At 36.5% G+C, this 27,916-nt stretch overlaps 1 protein-coding gene across 3 annotated transcripts; it reads right to left on the reverse strand.

Moving 5' to 3' along the window:
- On the reverse strand, positions 1-27,874 carry LOC129276408 (ER membrane protein complex subunit 1-like). 3 transcript variants are annotated; one of them, XR_010295624.1, is made up of 24 exons: positions 27,733-27,874; positions 25,492-25,682; positions 24,549-24,660; positions 22,829-22,954; positions 21,935-22,070; positions 21,443-21,589; positions 20,480-20,641; positions 18,383-18,451; positions 18,050-18,145; positions 17,233-17,326; positions 16,658-16,783; positions 15,444-15,499; positions 13,654-13,857; positions 12,597-12,761; positions 11,883-12,053; positions 11,082-11,301; positions 10,517-10,627; positions 8,400-8,512; positions 7,189-7,268; positions 5,831-5,961; positions 5,189-5,346; positions 4,774-4,849; positions 2,214-4,176; positions 1-1,851 (listed from the first exon to the last, which is right to left on the reverse strand). XR_010295624.1 is itself a non-coding variant. In XM_064109061.1 (23 exons), exons 1-23 carry the CDS (start codon positions 27,834-27,836, stop codon positions 4,016-4,018), a joined length of 3,009 nt encoding a protein of 1,002 aa, XP_063965131.1. In that variant the 5' UTR covers positions 27,837-27,874; the 3' UTR covers positions 1-4,015. The 3 variants fall into 3 exon arrangements, 1 of the variants encoding a protein (XP_063965131.1); XR_010295623.1 differs by having other exon boundaries at positions 2,208-4,176; XM_064109061.1 differs by having other exon boundaries at positions 1-4,176.
- Positions 27,875-27,916: the final 42 nt, after the last annotated feature.

Below are 27,916 nucleotides of genomic sequence, written 5' to 3' on the forward strand. Positions count from 1 at the left end.
TTAATTTACATTTGTGCATACTTTATTTCATAAGAATGTATCACTTACATTTAATCAGAGCAATATCAATTAACAAGGAGTGTAACTCTGTCATTAATACTGTTGTAACTTCTACTGAAACCTTAATTTGATTGGTTGTAGGGTGATGTTGCCATAGTAATGAACAATGATAAGGTCATGATCAGGTGGCAAGTTTCATGCAAATGGGCCCTGCTTCTCATTATACTACCATTTGGTCTACCTTCCATTTGGTCTCATCCCCCATGGTCTAACCCGGTAATCCTGGGTCGTCTACAACCAGCTGGGCCGTCTTACAAAGAGTTATGATTGATCCGATCAATCGCAACTATGGAAAGCCAGCAAAGTCAACATAAAATGCATGTTTATGTTAAAAAAAATTCTAGATATGAATGTATATCAATAAATTCATTGATTTCTTGACAATCTGGTGTGATCTCCCTTGTTTACAAAGGACATTTTGCAAATTTCCTGTAGAAAAAATTATGACACTGATGGATTTCCATAGTTACGATTGATTGGATCAATCGTAACTCTTTGAAAGACGGGGCCCTGGTCTACAGACCATTTGGTCTAATTACCATATAACCCATTCATTCCAGTAGACCACACCCATTTTGTCTCCACTTGGTCTAGCACCATTTAGTCTATATGGTTAGATGAGCTCGTTATGAATCGAATTTCAAATATATACTGAAGTGGAAATTAGACCAACTGGGCTTTGAAATATATACATGAGAATAAGACTAAGTAGGTATTAGGCCGAGAGATGTGTAGACCAAATGGAAATTAGCCCATCTGGTGTTGGACTAAATCATTATTCCTATTGGTTAATGATGATGAGGTCAAATTTCTTGCATAAAATACACTCGCTTACTGTATACTATTTTTTGCACCAATCATAGAAAAACGGACATTTACATTCAATGAACACATTAGTGCTCTTAACACAACATACTCTGTGAGATACACATATCACATTGTTTAAGGACACCACATATTGTTACCAAATATACATATCCATGATATCATTATTGCCACATTTCATTCAAAGAATTCTTCAAATTTCACCTATACATGGTAGAAGAAAATTACAATAACAATATTTACCCACACATACATGTATATCTACAATGAGAGGGAGTTGAAACAAACCTCTTTAAAATCAATTGCAAGTGTCTATCGCAATTGATTGACAATTTAAATTAAATTTGCATTTGAAAGATCAATTACAATTAAAGCAAACTAGCAAAGTATTTATTACTTTCTCATGTAAGAAAAAAATCCAGACCAGCAATTAGTTTTAATTTTGTAAACAATTACAGCAAGACATGCGATTGATTTAAGGACCTGAAATTGACTTGCAGTTCATTGTCATTTTCTTGCAAAACAGATACTAGTGAATGGAAAAAGATCAATTCAAATTCAGAACACAGAATTGACACGAATTTACGAATTTTGCTAGTGACACATACACTAAAACTAATTTACCTATTTATATATGCGACCGCTCTATCGATTTGAATTTTAAGACCTGCCTATTGAATGCTTCTTATTTTTATTTGTCCTTATTTCTTGCCTGAAGTATATTCTCTTGACCATATTTCAGGACGTTCAGGATTTGACCTGTTATCTAATACTATTATCATTACTATTAGAAACTACAATTTGGTTGGAATAAACAGAAGTAGGAAATGCATGAACATGTATAACCTTCATACGGATATACAGTAAGATTATTTCATTATGAACGTCATGATCTATATCGATCACAAATAAGGAACACACTAAAGGCCACTGCACACCTTACGATCAGTCCGGTCTACGACTGGTCTGCGACTAAGTGAAGGGAAATGTGACATCATAGCTTGTCAGCTTGAGTCGCAGACTGTTCAGAGATCCGAGGAAAATCGTAAGGATATGACATGTCAATTCCTTACAACTGAATCACAAGCTCAATCCAAGTTCCCCCCAATCAGACAGCAGGGTCGCATTTAACTACCGACGCGTACATGACATGCAACGCGCATACGCAGTTACTTTGGCAAAAAGCGCATGCGTGAGTTGCAGACAGCATGGTAGTCGGATCACAAGGTGTGCAGTGTTGAGGCTTATGACTACCTTACGATTTATCTCCCATCACTCGGTCGCAGACCAGTCGTAGACCTGTCTCGGGTCGTAAGGTGCGCGGTGGCCTTTATGTATAAACAACTATTAACTTGTAATCACTGTATGTTTGTGATTTCTGAATAAGATCAATTTGAATCGGTCATACCATTGAGTGGTCCTAGGATCTGTTACACTACTAAAGAGATATAATCAATATATTTGCCATTGATTGCATTTTTGTACATGGTTTGCAACGGACTTGGGAATAATCAATTGTCAAATATCAATTACCAGTTGTACAATCAATAATAATATTGACTGAATTTTATTTTGTCATACATCTAGGACAATTACAATTCTCTACAAAATAATTATTTTCTACCCCTTCTCTCTGTTCAATTTCATAAATAAGAAACAGATTTTACAAAATCCTTGTCGACTACACTTCTGTGAATTTCCTGAAAAAAAAAATCTAAAAGTTGGACTTGTTGACAATGATTGTAACATGAAATCAATACACAGTAATCATATTAGAATTTATTTTTTATCAGAATCTATTAGAATAATCATATCAGAATTTATTCAGTTTCACCTATTTTCATGATAGTTAATTTCTAATAGCCAAATAGTGTATTAAATCGACTTTTGACTAAACATTAATTATCATAAGAAAAACCAACGGCAATAGCATACTACAAATCATATTCTGAATTCTGTGAGTACACATAAAAGTTTTATTACAACCTCAAACCTACTGGCCCGTATTCTAAACTCGGGTTTAATTCAAACACTGGTCTAAAGTTATGGTTTAGCTACAGACAGCCAAACGTAACACCAATCTCATAACAGTACAGACTCAATTTATCAGCACCTTTGGCACTCAAACCATAAATGACTGTCTGGGAATGGTAACTAAAATATTTTTTGTCACCATTTAAACTTGCAAATGAAAACAATAAATATGACAAAAGTATAATATTAATACAATTTCAGCACATTTAGCTTCTCACAATTTAACACTGATATAGACCATTGTCAAGTTAAACCTGACTTCACATTACAGGCCATTTTGTCTCAATCGGCCTGTATCTACAGAGAATCGAAAAACGGGATTGGTCTCAAACCAACCTGTTTCTACAGAGTGAATAATCCGATTAACTCACATACCGCATCGCAAATACCGCGTCAATTGAAAATTTCAACCTATGACCTCGAAATGCATTGGGGTATGTCAGCTGGCGAGATCGAAAAGGCCAAAACGTGCAAATATACTGCGAAAATGCACTTCCGCCAGACATGATACGCTTTTTGCCGTGCGTTTCTACAGAAAAGTTAAACGGATTAAAATAGCAATAACCACCTCCCAGAGGTGGGTATGAGAAACCGTATTTTGCGCAATGCGGTTTATCAATAAACAGCATCGCCTCTGTTTCTACAGGGAAGTTTTCTGGCATTCTGGATACTAACGATTCTGGTTATATCGTTTAACGATTCTCTGTAGAAACATGCCGGATGAGTATTGACACTAGTTAATTCTATAACCTCAAACCTAATGGCCCGTATTCTGAACTCACTTTTGATTTAAACTATGGTCTACAGTAATGATTTAACTCTGGACAGCCAAACGTCATAAATCTTTTAACAGTAGAGACTCAATTCATCAGCAAATTTGACACTAGTCAAACCAACAATGACTGTTTGGAAATTATACCTAAAATAATTTTCTTTACCACTGAAGTACTAGGAAAGAACACATTAAACATAAGAAATGTGCACACAGTTTGAACATTTTTGGCGTTCCATAATTTAGGTACAGTCTTAGACCATGGACTAAGATAAACCAGACTTGAGAATACGGGCGAGTGAAACTACATTTGAAAAGCTAAGGTTATCTCCAAGCTTGTCTAAGGGCTTTGAGAGACGCTAATCGCCTGGTGGTAAGAGCTGCTACGACCAGGCCTATTAAAACAGTCAGGATGAACATGTAATCGAAGTCTTCTTTCAAGACGTCAAACAGATTTGAAGGCATCACCCGGGTGAAGTAATAATCTGTAAGGATAAAAGAAATACATGAAAAAAGTAAGTATAATTAGGTATTAGGGGTACTGGCAGATCCAGGGGAGAAGTGGGGGGGGGGGAGGGGGTGGGGAGAGTCTGCTTTGGGATGACCCGCCATTACATTTACTATACAAAAGAAGGCTACCCACGTGATACAGATGAATAGTTCCTTGTGTGAGTACATTTCCATTGGTATATTTGTATACAACAATTCTTAAAAATTAAACTGGATGGATTCCCAACTGTGTTGGCAAAAGTTTCTACCTTTGCCATTGCAATGTGAAAACTAAAAATAGTAAAGTGACCAGAAACAACATCGCAATCTTATTCCATACACTACATTTGTTGCAATTATAATCTAAAACATCACAATTAAATGATTTATCAGTTCCAGATGTTTTAAAAATGTCTGCATGAAGTAGATTTTTATTCCCCCCCTGGGTGTTTTTTTTAAATCGATCAATATTAAATGCAACACTTATCGAAACTCATCATTAAAAAAAAAAAGAAGACGTTTTTAATGTTAACAAATGTATTTCAAGTCAGGAATGAAAAATACATTAAGCTGCATGTATCAACACTACTCACCTAATCCATATGTAAGAACTAAACATGTAGATTCTAGACCAGCTGGTGCTGTTTGTATACCCGCTACTCCAAATATCTAGAGGAACAACAAACATGATAATAAATTTAGTATTTACAATCAATCGCAATTCCCTACCTTTTGGGTAGCATGTGCGAACAAAATTCAGGTAGAGACATACATGTACAGTGCATTCAAGCAATTTCATTCATTGATTTTACCTCAGACATACAAGTGCAGTACTAACTGATTGATTATGGTTGCTATTTACGATAAATTTCAATTCCCTAATATATGCAAGCAAGTGCAGTACTTACTGATTGATTATAGTTGGTATTTACAATCAGTTGCAAGCAAGTGCAGTACTTTACAATCAATTACAATTCCCTAATACATATGAGTAAGAACAGTACTTACCGATTGATTATAGTTGACCATAGATTGATGGGCTATGGGCAGTTCTGGTAGGTAGGGAATTAGCCCCTCCTCTTTGTGCTCTGGTTTTAGTTCTATGGGACGACGAGGGTCCAGGAACCGCTTAGGGAAGGACAGGAGGCCTCCGGATGAGAGGGACACTGGGGGATAAAAAATATTAAAGAAATAATTTTTTTAAAGATTCCAAATCAAAATCACATTTCTTGCTGACGCTGTAGTGATATCATAACAATGGTAGCTGGAGGAAATGTGCTAGCTCACTTGGTAAGAGCTCTACCAACTAAGCTACCACACTTCCCCAAGCTATCTACTAGTATCTCGTAATAACTGCAGAGCTAAATCTAGATTCAGGCCTGAATTGGGGACGGATCAATTAGGACTAGATTACTAAGACCTATTGTTTTAGCTTAAGGAATTGATAAAAAAACATATACCAGACAAGTATAGAGGGAAATATTCATCCTCGGTTAGGATAGCAATTATCAGTTCAATTTCGTATAGATATTTACTGCGATACTATCTCAGAGCTTGGTATATTTATATAATATGATTGTCACATGTACTTACAGAAGCAAGAATTGTTCAAAGTACATTCTTAAAAAGAAATCAGAGATGGACACTCACTCAGAAGGTGCCTTGCAGTAATGCCCTTTTCCGTATACGTAGCTGACAAAGCTTGAACACCAGAGGGCAGCACATAGGACTGCCTTTCTACCAGTGGCAAGTTGGGTGGGTCCAGAGATGAAAACAGAGTACTGTAGAAGAAATAAATGTTCCTCATAATAACACTTCATGTATGTATTATTACCTGAATAAGGAATTTTGGAGATACATGTAGAATGTAAATGGGAAATTCCATCAAATACAGTGTATGTATATATCTCTGATTACTTGTTCTTTGACAGTCTGTAATGTTCTCAATGACCATGACTTCTGCAACTCTGTAATAAGTTATCGGTACTTAATATTCATAATCCCAGCTGATCAGACCCAAGCACAAGATTGTATACCCGTTAGATGTATGTTCGCGGTTACAACTTACGTTCCAATCGTTAGATCGGGATTACATTTTTATGAACTAGAAATTTGATGTGTCCAAGGGACACAGATGCCCCCGCTTAACGCGATCAGAAATTCATTCAATACAATTAAGCTTAATATCGTGCAGAAACCAATATAATTTAGACCTTTGAACCAACTTGCATATTTAATGAGCTGTGACCTTTGACCTGCGGTCTCCGAATTTGAACTGAGCCTGTATTTTGGTCTCATGTACCTACACACCAAAAATTTTAAAAATCCATGAAATATTTTTTGAGTTATTGCGCGGAAACCAACTCGCATATTTAATGAGCTGACCTTTGTACTCCGAATTCAAATTTAGCCTGCATTTTGGTGTCATCTACCTACACACCAAATTTTTTTTAAAATCCATTAAATATTTTTCGAGTAATATCGCGCGGAAACCAACTCGCATATTTAATGAGCTGTGACCTTTGAACTCCAAATTCGAACTTAGCCTGTATATTGGTGTCATCTACCTACACACCAAAAAATGTTAAAATCCACTTAACATTTTTTTGAGTTATTGCTAGGAAACCAACTCGCATATTTAATGAGCTGGACCTTTAACCTGCGGACTCCGAATTGAAATTTAGCCTGTATTTTGGTGTCATCTACCTATACACCAAACATTATAAAATCCATTACATATTTTTCAAGTTATTGCGCGGAAACCAAGTGGGGGGGGGGGTGGACAGGGGCAATGCTTAATGCCCCCTCCAGACTTCGTCTGCGGGGGCATAATAACCTGAAATCGAAATTACAGACAGGCAAATGGGCATATAAATTTGTACAAATAATAGCTTGAATTACACATTATACAGTTGCAGACATTAATAGTAATTATTAGATTTCAATTTAAAAGAAAAATTAATCATGTGCAAAAACCCCCAGATAAAATTACAGATCCACGTACTTACCTATTTTTCTGTTCTTTTCCTTCAAACAATTCTAGAACTGTGATTTCATTTCTTCGCAATCTCTGATTCCAATATTGATACTGAAACATCATGAAAAAGAACAAAATTGAGTTACTCTACATAATAGTATTACCCACCAAATTCTTGATTGAAAAAAGAAAAGAAATATGACCTTAGCAAAGCTTAGCAATGATCGTAGAACATTTTGTCTGTCTATGAATGATTCCATTGACTACAATTTACAATCAATCGTAACAATCAAGAGTAAAATTAATCACTAACCTTTGTGTTACGGGACCCAGGTGTTGAAGGAACATTTGTTTCTTACAAGAAATATAAACAAATTCATGAAAATACATACCCCCCCCCCAAAAAAAAAATGAAAGAAAGAAAACCAGCCTTTGTTAAGCTTAATAGAAAAGAAACCATAAAAAGAATGAATTCTGAGTACTTAGGAAGAAGGAAAGTTGAATAAATGCATGTTCATACGTAGGGGGTGTTGCGAGAACATATTTGCAATCAATTGCAAATTTCAGATGCAAATATACAAGTGATAGATCAATTTTAACTAAAACATGAATTTGAATTTGATGCAAGAAGCAGACAAGGGTCCAATTGCAAATTTTCAATTGACTTTTAGACCTGAAAATGACTTGCGATCAATTGCAGGTTTCTTGCAACGCCCCATTAGTCTGACCAAGCTTACCAACATCTGCGTACAAAATGAAAGAGGTATGAGGCATCGAAAAAGTGTTGAATCTGCTTTGTCCATAAGCAGATGGTCTAATTCTCAGATCATTTAACACAATCATTGCTAGACTTACTTAGTCTGTGATCACTTTGGTCTCATTATTATTTGGTCCAATCATCACATGGTTTAACTGTGATTTAGTCTACTGCCGAGATTATCTAATTTCAAATCATCTACTTATTATTTTGCAGATTGTCAAATGAAAATTTGATTAAATAAATTGTATATGGAACAAATTTCCATTTGACAAAGTACAAATAATAAGTATATGAAGTGGAAACAAGATCATCTAGGCACTAAATTAAATGACAGCCAGACAGAAATAGAAATCTGAGAATAAAAAATAATCTGAAAAGTCATTTGCTCAATTGATTGTGGGCTCGGCAGCCAGACATTAAGTGGGTTTAGCCAGGTTAGTGTGAGACTATCTGAGACTTAGCAAAACATGTTGGCAACTCACCACAACCCAGTTTTCAGTGTGCACAATATGAACTGGACCTTGAACTTTCTTATGATCTGCACTAAAGATGATGGCCCCAGTGATCACGTCAATAAGGTAAATGCTGATGTGAGCTGGAAAGAAAAAGAAAATAATTATTAGAACACAACTCAATGGCCCAAGTTACCATGTCAATCAGAAAAGCACTGATATGAGTAGGAAAAAGGAAAGTAATTGTTAGAACACAACTCAATGCTCCGAGCTCAATGGCCCCAGTTACCATGTCAAGCAGATAAATGCTGATATGAGCAGGAAAAAAAGGAAAGTAATTGTTTGAACATAACTCAATGCTCACAGCTCAATGGCCAAAGTTACCATGGCAATCAGATAAACGCTGATATAAGCAGGAAAAAAAGAAGAAAGTAATTGTTAGAACACAACTCAATGCTCACAGCTCAATGTCCCAAGTTACAATGTCAATCAGATAAAAACTGATATGAGCAGGAAAAAAAAAAGGAAAGTAATAGTTCGAACACAGCTCAATGGCCCAAGTTACCATGGCAATCAGATAAACGCTGATATGAGCAGGTAAAAAAGGAAAGTAATTGTTAGAACACAACTCAATGCTCACAGGTCAATGGCCCAAGTTACAATGGGAATCAGATAAACGCTGATATGAGCAGGTAAAAAAGGAAAGTAATTGTTAGAACACAACTCAATGCTCACAGCTCAATGTCCCAAGTTACAATGTCAATCAGATAAAAACTGATATGAGCAGGAAAAAAAAGGAAAGTAATAGTTCGACACAGCTCAATGGCCCAAGTTACCATGGCAATCAGATAAATGCTGATATGAGCAGGTAAAAAAGGAAAGTAATTGTTTGAACATAACTCAATGCTCACAGCTCAATGGCCAAAGTTACCATGGCAATCAGATAAACGCTGATATAAGCAGGAAAAAAAAAAGAAAGTAATTGTTAGAACACAACTCAATGCTCACAGCTCAATGTCCCAAGTTACAATGTCAATCAGATAAAAACTGATATGAGCAGGAAAAAAAAAAGGAAAGTAATAGTTCGAACACAGCTCAATGGCCCAAGTTACCATGGCAATCAGATAAACGCTGATATGAGCAGGAAAAAAAGGAAAGTAATTGTTAGAACACAACTCAATGCTCACATCTCAATGGCCCAAGTTACCATGTCAATCAGATAAACTCTATTATGAGCTGGATAACAGAGGAAAAAATATTAAAAACACAACTGAATGGCCAATATTCTGAAGTTCAGTTAAACTCAGGCAATAATTTTCTTACTCTGTCATGAATTTATGGAAAGGTGGAAACAAAAAAATTCAAAAAACAACAAATTTTTATTGTACATTTCTTATGTTTACAATGTAAATTCCCATTCCCAGACAATTATGAACGATTTCATTGTCGATGAGCTGATCAACCGAACAAGTACTCTACAAGAAATAAGTCAAAACTGGCCATCCATAGTTAAAAATACAAAAGTTTATACCAAGTTCAGAATATAGGCCAATTCTTCCAATTAGAAAAGAAGTTTGGTTGGGATGGAGATAAACTAATGAGATTTTATTGTTTGTCATTTTCAAAGTGTTCATTGTTCATTTATTGAATAATGACAAAATAAAAAATAAACACATGAATCACTGTTTTGGGTGTTGAATATCTTTTGTATGAAAAGAAAATACCACTTGTGATGATATAGACTACACTAGCATTATGGGTAAGGAAATGTAACCATGATGAGTAGTTGAGGACTCAAGATGGCGCTATTGGTTTGTATCTGCTTTAAAATAGTTGATGATGATGTGGAGTGTTGTGGCCCAGTGGAGTTGTCTTCTGACTTTGAAACAGAGGGTCGTGGGTTCGAATCCCAGCCCATGGCGTAATTTCCTTCAGCAAGAAATTTATCCACATTGTGCTGCACTCAACCCAGGTGAGGTGAATGGGTACCCGGCAGGATTAATTCCTTGAATGCATGAGTGCTGAAAGGCAGCTTGAGCTAAAGCCGGAGTAATAATAATAACAATGCGCCTCGGAATAAAATATTTCGAGATAGATGGCGCTATACAAATTCCTATTATTATTATTATATATATATATATACTCACGTTTGCTTCCTATTTCTTCTCCCTCTGTGACAACAGCAACCAGGTTTGGATTGAGATACTTATAAAGAACAGATCGATCTCCAAGCACTCGACCTTGGGAGTGTACATGTTCTGTATGGATGAAGAAGAAATATGAGGAAACGGAACAGGATGAGGGGGGGGGGGAGGATGAGGAGAGGAGGGAAGAAGGGAGAGAAGGGTGAGGAGAAATATCAGAAGGGGGGGGGGGGGAAGATGGGGAGGAGGAAGAGAAGTGGGGAAGAAGGAAGAAAAGTCAGTCATGGGGTAATTTCCTTCAGCAAGAAATTGATCCAAATTGTGCTGCACTAAATCCATGTGAGATGAATGGGTACTTGGCAGGAATTAATTCCTTGAAATGTTTTTGTGCTGTAAAAGGCTGGCTGGTATAAAACCAGTGTAATAATATCCAAGTCCTTTAGAAGTGCCTTTATATGTTATGTGCTACTAGTATACAAAAAATAAACATTGGTACCATTATGCAAGCAAACGTTTTAAAGCAATTAAGACATGCAATCATAAAATGAGAAATTTAAGGATAACTTACCAATATTTCTTCTCCCCACCACATGGGTGATCTTTTGGAGAGCCGTTGGGAGCTGAACATCCCACACCACCTCGGCTGCAAGGTCAGAGGTCGTGACCTCTTGGCTGGATGTGAGTCTGTATCCTGCGAGTTTGCCTGAATCTGAATCGGCAGTGAAGAGATATATGCTAGAGGAATGTTCCTTGACCAATGAGGTGGCTGATGACGGGACAACATGTACCTCATAAGAAATAAAGAATAAAAAGAGATTCACAATTACTACTACTATTACTACTGCTGCTGCTACTACTACTACTACTGCTACTACTGCTACCACTAATACTACTACTACTACCACTGCTACTGCTACTGCTACTACTACTACTACTACTACTGCTACTACTACTACTACTAATACTACTACTACTGCAACTACTAACATTAATATAATAATAATTTTGCTTTAATAAACTGTAGCACTTAGTATATCAGAATGATATGCGTAAGGACTTTCCAGATATATTATTACCCCGTCATCAGATTATGGCTTATCCGCACAAAATGTACATGTTTTCTCCACCCCCTGGGGAACATTAAAAAAATTATAACTTTGTGGCTAATGTGCATGCCGATAAACATGGCCTATAATGGCTATGCAATTTCTAAATAGCGTGGGCCATATAGGATTAAGGAATAACTCGTCATGACATTAAGCATGGTGTCATTTAAGACTTAAAAGTACCGTTTGCTACAGCTTAAAATTAACATTTTGATATTGGTGCTCAACAAATTCCCAGCATGCAATTCCATATCTCCACTTACATTGTAGTCAGTGTCAAGATAAAGCATGACCTTCAGGAAGTGATCTGTCATGAGATTAAGCATGGTGACCTGCTTGACCTTGTAAGGTAGCTCTGTGCCGAGTGTACTGCTGTCAGACGTAGGTTTACCGGTAATGGGGTTGAAGGTGAATGACATGGCCTGACCTGTAGTCTGAAACAAATAATATACAAAATCATTATACACGAGTGCTCGTTGAAGGTTAGTGGTTTGTAGTAAACAGTTTTATCTGCTTCTATTATTACCACTATTTATCAGCTACACGTGTAGCATGGACTATTCTTTGGTTGTGAACTACATATTTCAAGTTTTCATAAATTTTCTTGTAGTATCCATTTTTCCTATATTTATATTTTCCATTCTTTACATGCTTATTGTTATTTGTTTAATGCTTGTGAAGAATAATTAATATAAAAACTAAAGAGAACTTATCTAAAATGAAACTGAAATATATGTTTCCTTATTTGTAAAAAAGTCTGTGACCCACCTTTTTTATTTAGACATATTTAATGTAAGTTTATCCATAAATATTAGATTTTAGTTTTTTTTCATCACAATATGTGTTTCATATATTTTTTTTATTTCATCGAACAATGGATTCAAACATTAAAAGTAAATAAATTTACATTTATCAAAATATCATACAAGATTTTAAGTCATTGCTCATTTTGAAAAAAAAAAGCAGCATATCATTACCTTGCTTTGTCCAACTAGGTTGCATTGAGGAGGGTTGGGGAAGTGAGCTGTGGTTCTCTGTACAAACAGGGGCATGGAGAGCTTGCCTGAGCTTTCAAATGGTGCTAGGTCAGGTAGGAAATGGTCCCACACTATGGTTCCCTCATTGGAATCAAGACCGAAAATCTGATGGAATGAAAAAAGTTGACATGAGAAATTTAGTCGTACTAATTCATAATATTAGAAGAATTTGATTGAATCAAATTTACAGATATTTTACACATAAATCTGCCTATTTTTTTGCTGCTTATTTCCAAAGGAGTCTTGCATAAGCTATTATTTGAGTTTTATTGTGTTATTGTGTTCTGAATAATCAATCAAAGTTACAATCAATATAACCTTTCACAATGTAGAAGAGGCTACTGTTAACAGGGCCCCACACTAACCCTTTTTTGTACTGGTCCAACCTGATCATGTCAGATCAGTAGATATCCAGTTTTTCAATTTTTTACTGGTCCGAACCTAAAATTGACTGGTTCAAAAAAATAAAGAAAAACATAAAAACATTCTTTTAATTTATTTCGCTGTTTTTTATTGCTTATTGTTCCCCCCCCCCGAAAAAATACTCAAACAAACGAACAGTACACACACACTACATAAAACTCATGAGAGTCATTTTTATAATTTAGATAAGAAAACATAATTTGTATTAGTTTGATATATTGTTTACTGGTCATGTCGGACCAGTATATTTGGATATTTCTGAAAAGTTACTGGCCCGACAGCAATTTGTACCGGTTTGGGACCGTCGGACCGTTTAATGGACTGAAGAGATCAAATGAGAATGAAAGAAGTTGAAAGAGGGGAGACAGCGCTAGGTGGTGGTATTTGTGAGATCAGGCGGAGTTCTAAAAAAGGATTGTAATCCACATGAGATAAGAAGTGAAACGAATAGTGGATAAGATGAGGATGCTTAACGTTCCTTTCAAGCAGCATCAGAACTGTGAACATCAGAATCAGAATTGTGAACATTTCACGATTTTGAAATAGTGAAGTGACAAAAACTAATCGATCATACCTTGCCAGACTTTGTGGCGATCACGATAACTTTGTGAAGGTTGAATTCATCCCTGATGAGATAATCATCGTCATCTTCCTCTCCCTCATTGTCCTTTTCGAGTAATCTCTGACTGGCATGGGTGATGGCAGCATCAACTTTATGATCTCCATGATGAGAGTCGTGGAGGTTCTCTAATTTCTTCTTCAGGTGTGCTGCATAGGCCTAGATGAAAATGATTAGGGAAAATACTGATAAATGATGTTTACAATAATAACAATAATAGTAATAAAAATAATAATAATAACACAGTTCTTGTATAGCGCATATCACATTATGTCATAACGTCCCTATGTGCTTCCAAAGGACTTGGATATTATTACCCTGGCTTTAGCCTCGCAGCCTTTTACAGCGGGGTGGCATTTCAAGGAATAAATTCCTGCCAGGTACCCATTCATCTCACCTGGGTTGAGTGCAGCACAATGTGGATGAATTTCTTGCTGAAGGAAATTACACCATTGCTGGGATTTGAACCCACGACCGTATGTTTCAAAGTCAGAAGACTAATCCACTGGGCCACAATGCTCCACAAACACAATATGGTTATGGATGGTATACGTGAGGTGATGTTAGAGCTAGTGTCGATATGGCAAAAAAGTAATTTTCTTATTTCTAAAGGCTACTTTGGACAGTTTACTGCGAATTCTACAACATTGAATACAGCTTTAACATGGCTATGAATTGGGATTTTCAAGGCATCCTTTTTTGGTTTCCAGGGCTTCTTTGAGCATTTCGAAATGGCCCAAGCCCCCCATGGAATTTTTTTCTCTGGTGGCGATAGTGCTGGAGATGATGACGACTACAATGATGCAGAAGTCATGGACATCGGCTTTCATTGGGAGCAGATAATCATTTGCTGACCCCAGACTTTGTGATAAGCATTGAAAATCTTCGCAATAGGGACTTCTTTTGGGAAAAGCAAATTCAACTTTCCCTGCGAGAAATTCTTTGGCTAAGCTGCTTAGCCCTGGGCAACTATCAGGCCAGGGAAGAGTGAGATAATTACTTGATTATAAGGCAATTTTCAGTTTCATTACATAACGTCTATGGGTCATAAATATCATTCTACTCAGGGCGATTGCCATCTAAATGGTGTCAAATTCATTATGAAACTGACAATAATATGGCATCATTATGGTGATAGCTTGTGGTAGTGATGGTCATGATGATGGTAATTATGGTGTTGGTGATGATGATGATGGTTTTGATGAAGGTGGTGATGATGATGATGATGGTGGTGATGATGATAATGATGGTGTGATAATGATGATGATGGTGGAGATGATAATGATGGTGATGGTGGTGATGATGGTGTGATGATGATGGCGATGATGATGATGATATTGATGGCGATGGTGGTGATGATGATATTGATGGCGATGGTGGTGATGATGATGATAATGATGGTGAGATGATGATGGTGGTGATGATGATGATAATGATGGCGATGATGATGGTGGTGATGATGATGATAATGATGGCGATGATGATGGTGGTGATGATGATGATTATGATGATGGTGGTGATGATGAAGATGGTGATGACGATGATGATGTGGACGATGGTGGTGACTGTGATAGTGACAAAAATAATGATGACAATAAAATTGCATACAGGAATATAAAGATAACATTGGTAATGATAACAAAGACAGGTAATGGATGGTGCCAACATCCAGAACAACATTACTTTCCCTTTTTCAAGTCAAAAATGGAAATTTAACAAAGCAAAAAAAAATCAACATATCTCACCTGAAACTGGGTAAACTGTGTTGTTAGCCTCTTGGCGAACATGTTAAAGATATTCTCTGAAAATTGGACGAAACATTGTAAAAACATGAGTTAAATTATCTATACAAGCATATAACTGGATCTTAAAATAATTTTTCAAGTGGGAAGGTGGATGAGGGGATTCTTTTTTTTGTACAGTGACTCTAATCAAGAGATTAGTGCTTACTTCCTCCCAAATTCATCTTCAAACCTACTGGCCCGTATTCTGAAGTCGGGTTTCAAGTTGTGGTTTAAGTATGGTTAGCCAATTGTTACATAAATCACTAACGGTACAGATATCATATTTCAGCTCATTTGGCTCTCAAATCATTCACAATTGTCTAGGAAGTATAAATAGATTTTTTGTGTCTTCACCATCGATGAATCGGGAAAGATCACAGTAAACATAAGAAAATACAACTTAAGAAAATTTTTGACACTTTTAGCTTCCCATAATTTTAGCACAGAGTTAGACCATGGTCTAAGTTAAACCTGACTTCAGAATACGGGCCACTGTGTCAAAGAAACATGATTGATATGATATTTAGACATACACAGGCATGGGTTGATTCACACTGACCAATCATTAAAGGGGAATCCAACCCAAATAAAAACTTATTTTTAGAGGAAAAAGAAAAATCAGACAAGTTGATAGGTGAAAGTTTGAACAATATCGGGCAAACAATAAGAAAGTTATTAAAAGGTGTCAAAATTGGTAATCACTATACCCATGGAGACTTCAAATTGGCCACATATGTGATGTCATAGTGATGTAAGGCAAGGGCTACTCTTCCATGTACTCCAATACAAAAAATGGCTAAAATGTCATTTTTTTCATAAGTTATACTCTACATTATATTTTTCTTTCATGAAGACATAAACCAAAATACTACCTGGGTTATATTTAGATTACTGCCCAAGGGGGAATGGGTATCAAGGAGAAAACCACAAATCCCTGATTATAAAGTACACGGCCTATGGGAAAGTTGTCCTTGCCCCTTGTCATAATTTACTTACCCAGTTGCCAATTTGAAATCTACATAGTCTTAGGGATCTCAATTTTAAAGCAGCCATAACTTTCTTATCGCTTGTCCGATTTCTTTCAAATTTTCACCATTCCGTTTTCTTTATTTTTCTCCTTTCCAACACAACATTTTTGATGAAGGCTGAGTTCCTCCTTTAAGACCGGTGCTTACCTCCTTGCTTGCCTCCAAACTCATCTTCAAACCTAGCTTCAGTGTCTGAGACGGGTAGATCTACCAGCTCGATTGAGACAGCAGTGGCTAACGACTCATCCCTCAACCAAAGCACCTCTTTCTCAGCTGTCAAAAAAGAAGGGAAAAAATAGAATTCATGAACATGACATATGTTCAAGCAGCCTTTATGGTTGTCATGAAATAGAAAACAATTCATTTTACAGCAAGTGACTTTTTATAAAGAATTATTTTTTTTCAAGGGCAATTGCATGAAGAATTTTACCTTCACTAATTATTAAAAAATAAATGTGCTAAAATGACAAATACAGTACCACACAGTGAAATTCAATATGCTCTATATGTTGAGACTCACTCACTTGATATTCATTTAATACCAATTCTCTTGATACTCTAACTTGTTCACTCTCTCATTCACTCTTTTATTACTCACTCATTGATACTTACTCATTCACTCACTCACTCATTTGAAATTTACTCACTGAATACTCACTCATTGATACTCTCACTCACTCGTTTATATGTACGTTCGTTCATTGAATCATTCAAATACTTACAGCCAACAACCAATGAAATTGCTTCATCTGTGGTCTTAATCAAGACTCTCCCATTTATTTTCTTATCTCTGAGTTCATACAGATCGACACATATCTGCACCAGGAGAGAAAAGAAAACGAAAAATTCAAATAATATGACGACATGACTCACAGTGTTTGTATAGCTCCATACAACTATTTAGGTTCATTTAAAAAACTAGTACAAAAATTCACTGTTTGAACTGTATATCAAATAGCCAATGACATTTTGTAAGCAAAATAATATGGATGGGTAAGGAGCGCACTGCACTAGTACTTGAATATGCAAAATAGTTTTTACACATATCATTAACCATCATAACATGCTTGTTGGTAATCCTTTTTTGTATCTAGAAACTGAGAGTGGATGGAATGTTCAGCTTGTCTATTAATTTGTAGTCTTGAAGATTGTGTTTAGGATTTGATGGTTGAAACATGGTTTGCATGAACTGTAATTTTTCTGCAGGATTGCAGCAGAATAACTAAATGTTGCAAACAGAACAAAACGGCAGTGCCCTGCACTGGGATCATTACATTATGGGCAGATAAATTTAAGCAAAAAAAAAAAAATAATAAATTGAACTAGATAAGGAAATTTAGGTCTTAAAATGGTAATATTCTCAGTCTTTGGTGACGGCGAACTTCTTATGTATTCCTATAATTTTAGCAGTCCATTAGTCTGAAAGAAATTGCACCAGTGATCGAAAGCATTGGTCAGTCACTGATAGACCATCCCCCTTTGACTCAGCCCTAATGAACACTACAATGAATGTAGTATTTGTTATCATTAAACACCTACCTGATCTGCTATACCATGACTGCCTGGCAGAACGATGTCATTGCTGTAAAGCTCTTCATCTTCTCCTTCAAAGTATGAGGAACGTAACTCAATCACCTAATCAAGAAATAACAAAACAGTCTAAATCATCACAAGATGGCAGCAATGGCACTTAAATGAGATGGAAAGTAGGAATTGTGCAACGATCCTCATTTTAGTGAGAAAAATTAACATCAATGCATTCAAAATTAAGATTAAAAAAATAGGTAACCAAGGATACTTCTACTTTTTGCCTGAAATCTAATTTTTTATTATAAATTTTCGGTCTGGATTTAAAACCATGTGTGAACTCACCTCATTGTTGCTACTAGCCGTGGTGACAACATATCTCTCTCCTACTATGTTACCACTGACAGCTGTTACCTGAGAAGAGAAAACATATGGAGGTTAAATTTAAAGGAGATTAAAACCACACTCGACTAGTTGCTATAAGCACTAACATATAAAACATTATTAAAATAATAATAATAATTAGGTCACTATATAGAGCACCTTTTCTAGAGGACAGAATTGACCTTTGACCTCTGACCTTGATACCACAAAACCAATCTCATCCCCATCACTTAAACTACATACTTGTGCCAAGTTTAAAGCTGATCTCCTGGCAACCATCTACGGTGGAAAAAAAGTGTGATACAGATGGACATTTTTTTCTGAAATTTTCATTTTGGGGGTCATCATCCCCATTGAAAATACATGTAGTTTGGTCTGAGTTTCACTCATTTAATTTCATTTATTGATTTCTGTAACTTTTTCATAAACAAATTAACAAAGAACATACACTATCTCTTAGTGGGCCATATTTCTCATGAATTCTATAATCTTGATTGGTTGATTTGTTTGTGAGACAAACCTGTATTTATCTATTTTACTTGGTCACAAAGATCAAGCAGGTAATATGAGCCTGTATTACCTGTTTGATTTTTAACCTGTTGTTGTTTTAATGTTGTTTTAATTGTTACGCGCATGTCCAGTGCTGATTTCAACCACGTACAGTAATAAGAACCCGTATTACGTGTGTATTCAAAGGTCAAGTCCACCCCAGCAAAATATTGATTCGAAATGAGTAGAGAAAAATAAAACTAGCATAACGCTGTTAATTTCATCAAAATCGGATGTAAAATAAGAAAGTTATGGCATTTTAAAGTTTCGCTTATTTTTCACAAAACAGTGATATGCACAACTTAGTGACATGCAAATGAGTCAGTCGATGATGTCCATCACTCACTATTTCTTTTGTATTTTATTGTTTGAATTATACAATATTTCATTTTTTACAGATTTGACCATAGGGACCGACTTGACTGAGCCATATAGTATCAAACAATGCTAATTCCACATGTTCAGGGAGGAATCAATCACTGTTTCACTTGACAATCTCATATAATAAAATACAACAGAAATAGAGAGTGGATGACGTCATCAGTCTCCTCATTTGCATACCGACCAGGATGTGCATATAACTGTTTTGTGAAATTAAGCGAAACTTTAAAATGTCCTAACTTTCTTATTTTACATCCGATTTTTATGAAATTTTCAGTGTTATGCTTGTTGGATTTTTCTCTTTTTATTCAAAGCAATTTTTTGTCAGGGTGGACTTGTCCTTCAAGCATCGCGCTGCGCACTACTATTTGCGCATCAATTTCAAAGGCAAAATGCGCATTCTTTTTACTGTGATCATTGTGATGTCATGAATGACTTTCTTTCCAAAATCACTCTAAAAATGCAGGATTTACATTTTTTTTGTTCTACTATATTGATTTCTCCTATTCTGCAATAATATAAGGATACACTTAAAGAGATAAAATCGTTACACCCTGCTTGTTCTTACAAAATAGGGAAATATCTACGTGCTGGTTCCATAGCCCATTCGGCCTCTGGCCTCATGGGCTATGGAACCAGAACGAAGATATTTCCCGTATTACATGAACAAGCAGGGTGTGCCTAATGATACATAGAGTACGTAAAAAATATCCAACAATCAAAACCATGTACAATTTTTTCTAATAAGTTCTTTATGTTTCTCCAACAAAACCACAAGGGTAACACAGCAACTGCTGTGTGATGACTGCCTATGAAAAAAAAATAATAGGCAGAACGGGTGAGATACGAACCCACGACCTCTGGAATTTTTTTTTCAATAACATATCAATTCAAGAACATTGCAGGGATTGCCACAACAAGCTTAGATTGACTGTGTGGCAACATGGAAAACAGTAAATCTCTAACCCGGAAGGTCTTAAGGAATAGTCTATGTCCCAACAATTTGAAATATAAATAAAATTTGTTACTTTTTCTCAACAAAAGATGCCACAGCTATCATGGACAGAAAACTACACACTCATTTACTGATCAGGCTAAAAATGAATGGAAGAAGAAAGACTGGAATACCTTGGGAAGGTCTTTATCGAGGATGATACTTTGACCCTTGACCTCCAGCAATGCATGATGGTTGCTGCCTAGCCGAAGGACGAATACAGGAGGTCCCGATGCCGACGGGAAGAGTTCATCGATGGCGAGTTGCTGCTCGGAAAGCTGCACCAGCCCAAGTCCCTGTAAATTAATTGAAAAGAAGGAGTGGCCCAGAGGATTAGTCTCCTGACTTGAATCACAAGGTCATGAGTTCCAATCGCAGCCATGGCGTCATTTCGCTTTTGGCAAGAAATTGATCCATATTTGTGCTGGACTCAGCCCAGGTGAGGAAAATAGGTACCCAACAGGAATTCATTCCTAGAAATGCTTGAGTGCTGTACATGTAAAAGGCTTGCTGGGCTAAAGCAAGGGTAAGAAAATCTAAAGTCCCTTCGATGTTAGTTTGCATCTGACATGTGCTATTCAAGAACTTTAATTTTATTGATTTCTATATCATCATTAAAAAGCCAGTTAAAATCATGACATTTACAGTCCAAAACATTAACAGTAAAACACAATTGTTTGTTATGCTATAGTTATACGATGAATCACACACGGTATGGTACATGCTGTCACAATTACTGAAATTGCCAAGGATAACTTTCCGAATAAATTGAACAAAGACCAGGGCTCCGTAACACAAAGGTTTGCAATCAATCGCTAAATACCATTGACCAATCAAGATCATTGTTGTATGCGCACTCTGTTTACAATACTGACCACGAACCAATCAGTGCGGTTCTTTCATATTTGCAATTCATTGCAAACCTTTGTGTTATGGGGCCCTGGGTCCCGTAACACAAAGGTGAGCGATTAATCGTATGCTTGATTTTTTACGATTGATTGCACATTGTAGTCAATGCAATCAATCGTAGAAAAATGTTCTACGATCATTGCTTAGCTTTGTGTTACGGGCCCCTGATTGGCGTAATGTTTACTCACAGCTGGAGATGTTGCTGAGAAGCTCCCCTGCTCACCAATGGTTACATACTGTAGGGTACTAGAGGAAGGCTCCGAACAAACAAAATGGCCGCCGGAGATGACAACACAGTTGGGGGCTTTGCTTGCCCACACAGCCGAGATAGGAGTCTAGAAAAGAGCGTAAAATAAAAAGGCAAGGATTTTTTATTGGATCAATATTAATCCAATATCTATTTGAGGTCTAAATTACCTTTAACATAAACCAATACCACAATATTGCATCAAAATTGTGGTACATTTACTCTGACAGGGGACTATATTTTTAGGTGCAGCCAGAATGCTACAATACAGTTCAGCTGATGCATGCCATGTACAACATCATCTATGTCACAAAAGAAGTGATAGGATGATTTTCTTGAACTCGGTGAAACACATTACGAAACTAAAATAATAACTCCCTTTCAGTTATCTCCATGGAGTACAAAAGTGCAAGACATATCCTGTGTACATTACCTGACTAATAAGATCTCCACTTTGTGCATCCAGTGCCGTGATAACAAAATGAGAGCCTTCGACCACACCTATGACGTATATGGGAGAATCAGGGTCTTCTTTGCTGTAGTGTATCCACTGGAAGCTTAATGTCTCGCTAAAAATAAAATAGAATTAAAGAATGAGCTAAATAGGAATAATCGCTACTGGACGCAGGAACATAGAGCGATAAGATAGATATTTGCAATTGGTTGTAACTGCTTGTACATTTGCAATAGACGTAAAGGTGAAATCAATTGTACCTTATTCATTCAATTGAATAGGAATTATCACTACTGGGCCCAGTAGCATAAAGCATAAGATAGATATTTGCAACTGATTGTGATTTTTTGTACATAATTTGTAATAGATGTTAAATTTACTCTCCTCTCTCATCTGTCTCTTTCTCGCGTTCTAATAGAATCTCTTTCATTTTCATTTCTCGTAAATCTCTCTTCAATCCATTTAATGACAACAGTCGTTTTTCAGGACAAGCCACATGGCGAAACATAAACCTTATGAACATTGCATTACTTCCTTACTACCACATTGCTTAAACGGCATTATCATAATAGTATGCAACATTTATACAGTGCGTGATACAATGCTGGTAAGTGCTGCATACTATTACCCGGCTTTAACATGGCTACTCTGATCAGGTGCTCAAGCATTCAAGGAATATCTAAATACTGGGTACTCAATTACTACACCTGGGTGGAGTATGGCAATCAAAGATGAATGCCTTGCCAAAGGAAGTGAGTGCTGGGGTGAGATTCGAACCCTGGACCTTTTGGTTTAAAGTCTTGAGACTTATCTACTCAGCCACAACACCTATAATTGCTACAATGATATTACCTTCAACACATGCATTCTCACCTGTCCTGATCGGCATACATCCAAGCTCTACGCCCAGACTTGAAGGCATAACTGAAGACATGGTTCTTGACAGCTACAATGACATTCTTGGATTCACTGTTGACTTGGATAGCTTTAGCTTCAGTGCTACAGAAAGAGACAAAGAGAAACAAATGAAATAGAAAATAACAGCTTCCAATCCTCATAAAATTGATATAGCACTTGCAGGCACATATCAAAACACACTAAAGTGGTCTAAATTTTTATCCTACAAGGACTGAACTACTGTACTTCCATCTGGAATCAGGATGAAATCACAGTGATTTCAGGCTCTGAGATGGTTTGGGACACTTCGAGGATCAATACATTGTGACCGTATCATGACAAGGAAAGAGAGGTTTATTGATTCTGGTAATTGTTATCATACCGTCATGTAGACTAGCTAGCAGGCACATATCAAAACACATATAAAGTGGTCTAAATCTACAAAGGGCTTTATCAAACTAAGTATTGTGTGGCATTTCACAAGTTGTATTTGTACTAGTCTTGTCTCATGACCCACTTGTTCCCTGAAATTTCAAATCAAAGTCTGCACCTGCAGACTAATCATACACTTAGATCAACTAAGGGCAATTCCATAAAAGAATCAACCTTTTTGTACATCCGACCCCCACTTATCTCAAGTTTTACTTCACTTCATATACTGACCAATTCATGGTCATTTGAGAGCATTACAGACTGTCCACATTCAAAAGAACAAGAAATCAGAGATAGAATATTTCATGAAGGTCCCACATATAGAGGTCGGACGTACATATTTTATGGAATTGCCCCTAAGCTTTTGACTTAAAGGAGAATGAAACCCTTGAAACCAGCTGAATCCATATCAAAGAGAAAAATCAAAGAAACATATTGTTGAAAGTTTGAGGAAGATTGAATGAATAATAAGAAAGTTACGAGCATTTGAATATTGAGATCACCAATGCCATGTAGTTCCTCCCATTGGCAATGCGACCAAGATCTGTGATGTCACACACGTACAACTCCCTCATTACTTTAGTACTTATTTCACTTATATTCTCACTTTTATAGAGTCTATCACAAGGTGAGGTTTTCTCTTTATATGAGAGGACAAGTACAGAGGTTTCACAACATTATATCATTGATGAATCGTTTGTCACATGATTAGAATGAGCAAAAAGAGATGTTTTGGGGTATATTTTCAGTGTCAAAAAGGGGAGAGTTGTTCATCTGTGACATCATAGATCTTGGTCGCATTGCCAATGGGAGGATCTCCATAGCATTAGTGATCTCGACATTCAAATGCTCATAACTCTTCTATTGCTAGTCCTATTTTACTCAAACTTTTGTTGATCTTATTCTTTGATTTTTCTGCTTTCACAAAAGCTAACTTGCTCCAAGAGTTTCATTCTCCTTCAATGCAAACCAGATGCTCTTTGAACCATCATCCAAGCTTTGCTTGCTGTCTATTTAAAAGTGGAGCAGTATCAATTTCTGGTGACAGATGTACCACCTCCACAAGCTTATTGAGAACCCTTGGTCTAATCATTAGCTTTATTATTTTTTCTTTTGCATCAGAATTTCTTCTCAAACACATTTTTGTTTTCAGATGGACCCACAAAACTTATCAACTTGGCACTTTTTAAATCTGAAAACCACATCCTTTCATCTATCAATAAAATAAGCACCAATGTTCAAATTACAACAATGACATCTATACCTGCTGAGGCCATCCGTTTCCGGGGTAACAGGGGATTCCCATTTCAGGTAGCCGGTGGTCGCATTCCACAAACGGAGAAGCCTTCCTCCGCCAGATAGTGTAATAATACCAGCTGAAAATCAAAGAGTATTACAAAAGTTATATCTAACGCACCTGGATTATGAATGACAAGTACAGTCATAAACATGCTCAATAACATTTTTTTCCTTGCTATTTATCCTATTTGTAAGCTCAATAAGGCTCAAATTAACAGAAAACCCCCCAAATAAACAAGCTACTGTACTCTTTGAGACATAATTGGGAAAATATGATTCACTATAGGAAACAAAAGAGCCACAAAAATGTTTTTCGAAAATGGGGGCTGGGTTATAAATGTGTAAGATGTGATGAAGGGGGGGGGGGGAAGTGAACAAGTAAAAAACAAATCACAATATGGATATTTCACATAATCAACATGTTTTGTTTTCAAGAGGAGGGGGGGGGGTGTAAGTTGAAGAAAATGAAGGTGAAGGTTTATCCAATTTTAGAAATGCCCAGTGTTGGACATATACAGTGGTGCTAAAAAGTTTGTGAACCCCACCAGAAAATGAACATATTCATTAACTTAACAATATTAAGTGTTCAAGTTCTTCCATGTTATAGATAATTGATTGTGAAATTAGGTTAGGTGATAAAAGATTATATTCAATAAAGTTTGTCTCTCTGGGCTTGCCCTGTTGCCCAACATTGTATGGTTGTCGTCTATATTCAACACTCGGCATAAAGGAGTGCATTTTGTGATGGGGTTCACTAACTTTCTTGCACCATTGTAACTACCTGTAAAGCTAATGTTGATGGAAAGAGGTTCCACATTTCTACTCTTATCAAAACTGTTTTACCCCTTGGATTGCACCCTCATTAATTATTATAACAGAACATGTCCAATTCAGATCAACCCTCTTACCATCAGCAGAGGAATACAGCATGGAATTGATGACCCCCGAGTGACCACTCTGAAATATGTGCCTCCAGTTCAGCTGACCGGCTAGATTGATGCTAGCAAGGACATTGGACTCGGTAGCTACGTAGAGCTGACGTCTATGCTTGCTCTGCTCAAAGGCGGAAAACTTGACGCTCCCAACATACTGATGTCTCCTGTACAATCAAAAGAAAGAGAAGTAAAATGTGTAATACATATCATTGGTGCTAATAGACTTCCACAGCCATCCCAAATTTCCATTTAACTTTTTTTAACAAACTAAGTTTTGGCTCATTTTTGCCCACTTTATAATTTTCAATTTATGCCCAGCCCCCAGGTATACGCTTAAATGTGTTGTATAGAGAAGTTCACCCTGATGCACTCATCCAGGAATGAGGTTACAGTGTATATAGCCTAGGCAATGTAGCCTCGTTCTCGGCAGCATACCGTGCACTAAACAAAATTTTAATTGCTATTTTTCCTCCCCATCCCTCGCCTTAAGGATTACTAACTAATCTCACTAGATCTAACGTCAGAGGTAGATTAATATTTTAAGGGAATGTAACAGAAAAAAGGAACAAGAGTATCGCTAGGGCGAGCACATAATACGCTGCCTGTAAAACAGAAAATTGAGTTATTGGTCATGCAAGAAAAGTGAAAGGTGGTGACTTTACTTTTTGACCTAAAAATCAATTGGCTTCTTGCATTTTTCTTACCTTATTTTTTCCCTTCTCTTCTCTGCTTCTCCTAAGTTCTTAGTTGTTTGTTTTTCTTTCTTCCTATCTAAAAATATTTTTATTAATTTCTTCCTTTCATTTTTATTTTCCATTTTCGTTCTTTTTCTTTTAGTTTTCTTTCTTTCGTCTTTTCTCTCTCTTTAATTCGTTGCCCTTTTTTCCTTCTTCCTTCACTTTTTCTTTTTTTTAGCTCCTCTTTCGGTCTTTATTTCTTTCTTTCATTTGTTCATTTTTTATAAACTTTTCCCCCTTTATCATCCTTTTTAATCTTTATATTTCATTTATTTTTCTTGTTTTCTCTTTTAAAAATTTTCTTTCCCTTTTTTTCTTTCTTTCTTTCTCTTTTTCTTCCTCTCTTTATCATTTGTAATCTATTTATTTCTTCCTTCTTTTTTCCTTTTATTCATTCCTTTTTTCTTTCTTCCTTCACCTTTCTTTCTTCCGCCCTTTCCTCTTTCTTAAAATTTTGTCATTTTGCTACATTCTGCTACAATTATTCTAATATAAAAAAATTGTTAAAAAATATTGAGTGTCAGGGGAGAAAGAGACTATCACTGGATTTTGGAGCTTTCAAATACAGGCTTCACCGGAAACAGGTATCTGTGGTGAGAAGCATTTATCCTGTGTGGTCAGCGGTGTGGTCGCTAGCTTTCTTTTATCGAGTACAAGAGGGCGTTACGGCATGGTACGTAGGAGTGTCTAGTATCAGGTCTATGGACAGAGGAGGAAAATGACAAATTTCCTGATATTTTTTGACGAATTTTGAAGAAGTCTGGCAATAAATAAAAATATTTCATGAATTCCAAGTGAAACTAGGACTACAGGGGAAGGAAAATCTGTTTGGTTCAGAAGGAAAGGGCAGGGGGTAAGTCAAACTCTTAATCTTTACTTTATAGCTTTAGGAAGTTTAGCCTACCACTGTACCAGCATTAAACTAGGACAAATGTAATTTTCAGTACGTCTGGTAGTGATACAGTCCAATCCCCTGTTGGGTGAATGGTAGGCGCAAAAAAGTGCTCTGATAATTTGGTTTTCAAATAAAACTAAAAAGGAAAAGGCTCCTCAAAAGTCAAAATCAAATGTCTTTTTTCTCAAGACAAAATCGATCATCGTCATCGATCACTCAGTCAACTCATTCTGACAATAGATCATTAACATAACCCGTTCTATCTTATTTCTAACTTAATTGTGTCTAACTCGAATTATGACTGGGAAAATATCTTTGTTTTTCATAAGCTTTGAACTCTCGTCTCATGAAACATGCCATCCGGACACACGCAACACGGAAACGTGCTAATGCCCCAATTCGTGCGTGCAAATAAATCGCACGCGCCAGTGTTCACTCGATCAATGGCAATGCCAAAGAAAAAGCATCGGGCAATGCCCCATTCATTCATTACAAGCGTGACAATTCAACATAAACTAGAAGTCAAATTTATTTACTTTAATCAAATATATCAGCAAATATTTAACAGAGACAAATGCCTACCAATCGAACTTTCCTATCTGATCTTCAAACAGAGCAGATGAAAATTGAAGACCAGTGAGGAGAACGAGAGCTCCCAGAGTCGCGGGAGCCATGCAAGTCGCCATCCTTATTCTTGAAAATGGACGCCATCTACGTCAGCAAGGCCAATTATGATTATCGTTTTTTTTTAGGAGGGGGGGGGGGG

Source organism: Lytechinus pictus, chromosome 14 (assembly GCF_037042905.1).
Source record: "Lytechinus pictus isolate F3 Inbred chromosome 14, Lp3.0, whole genome shotgun sequence".
NCBI classification, from domain to species: domain Eukaryota; kingdom Metazoa; phylum Echinodermata; class Echinoidea; order Temnopleuroida; family Toxopneustidae; genus Lytechinus; species Lytechinus pictus.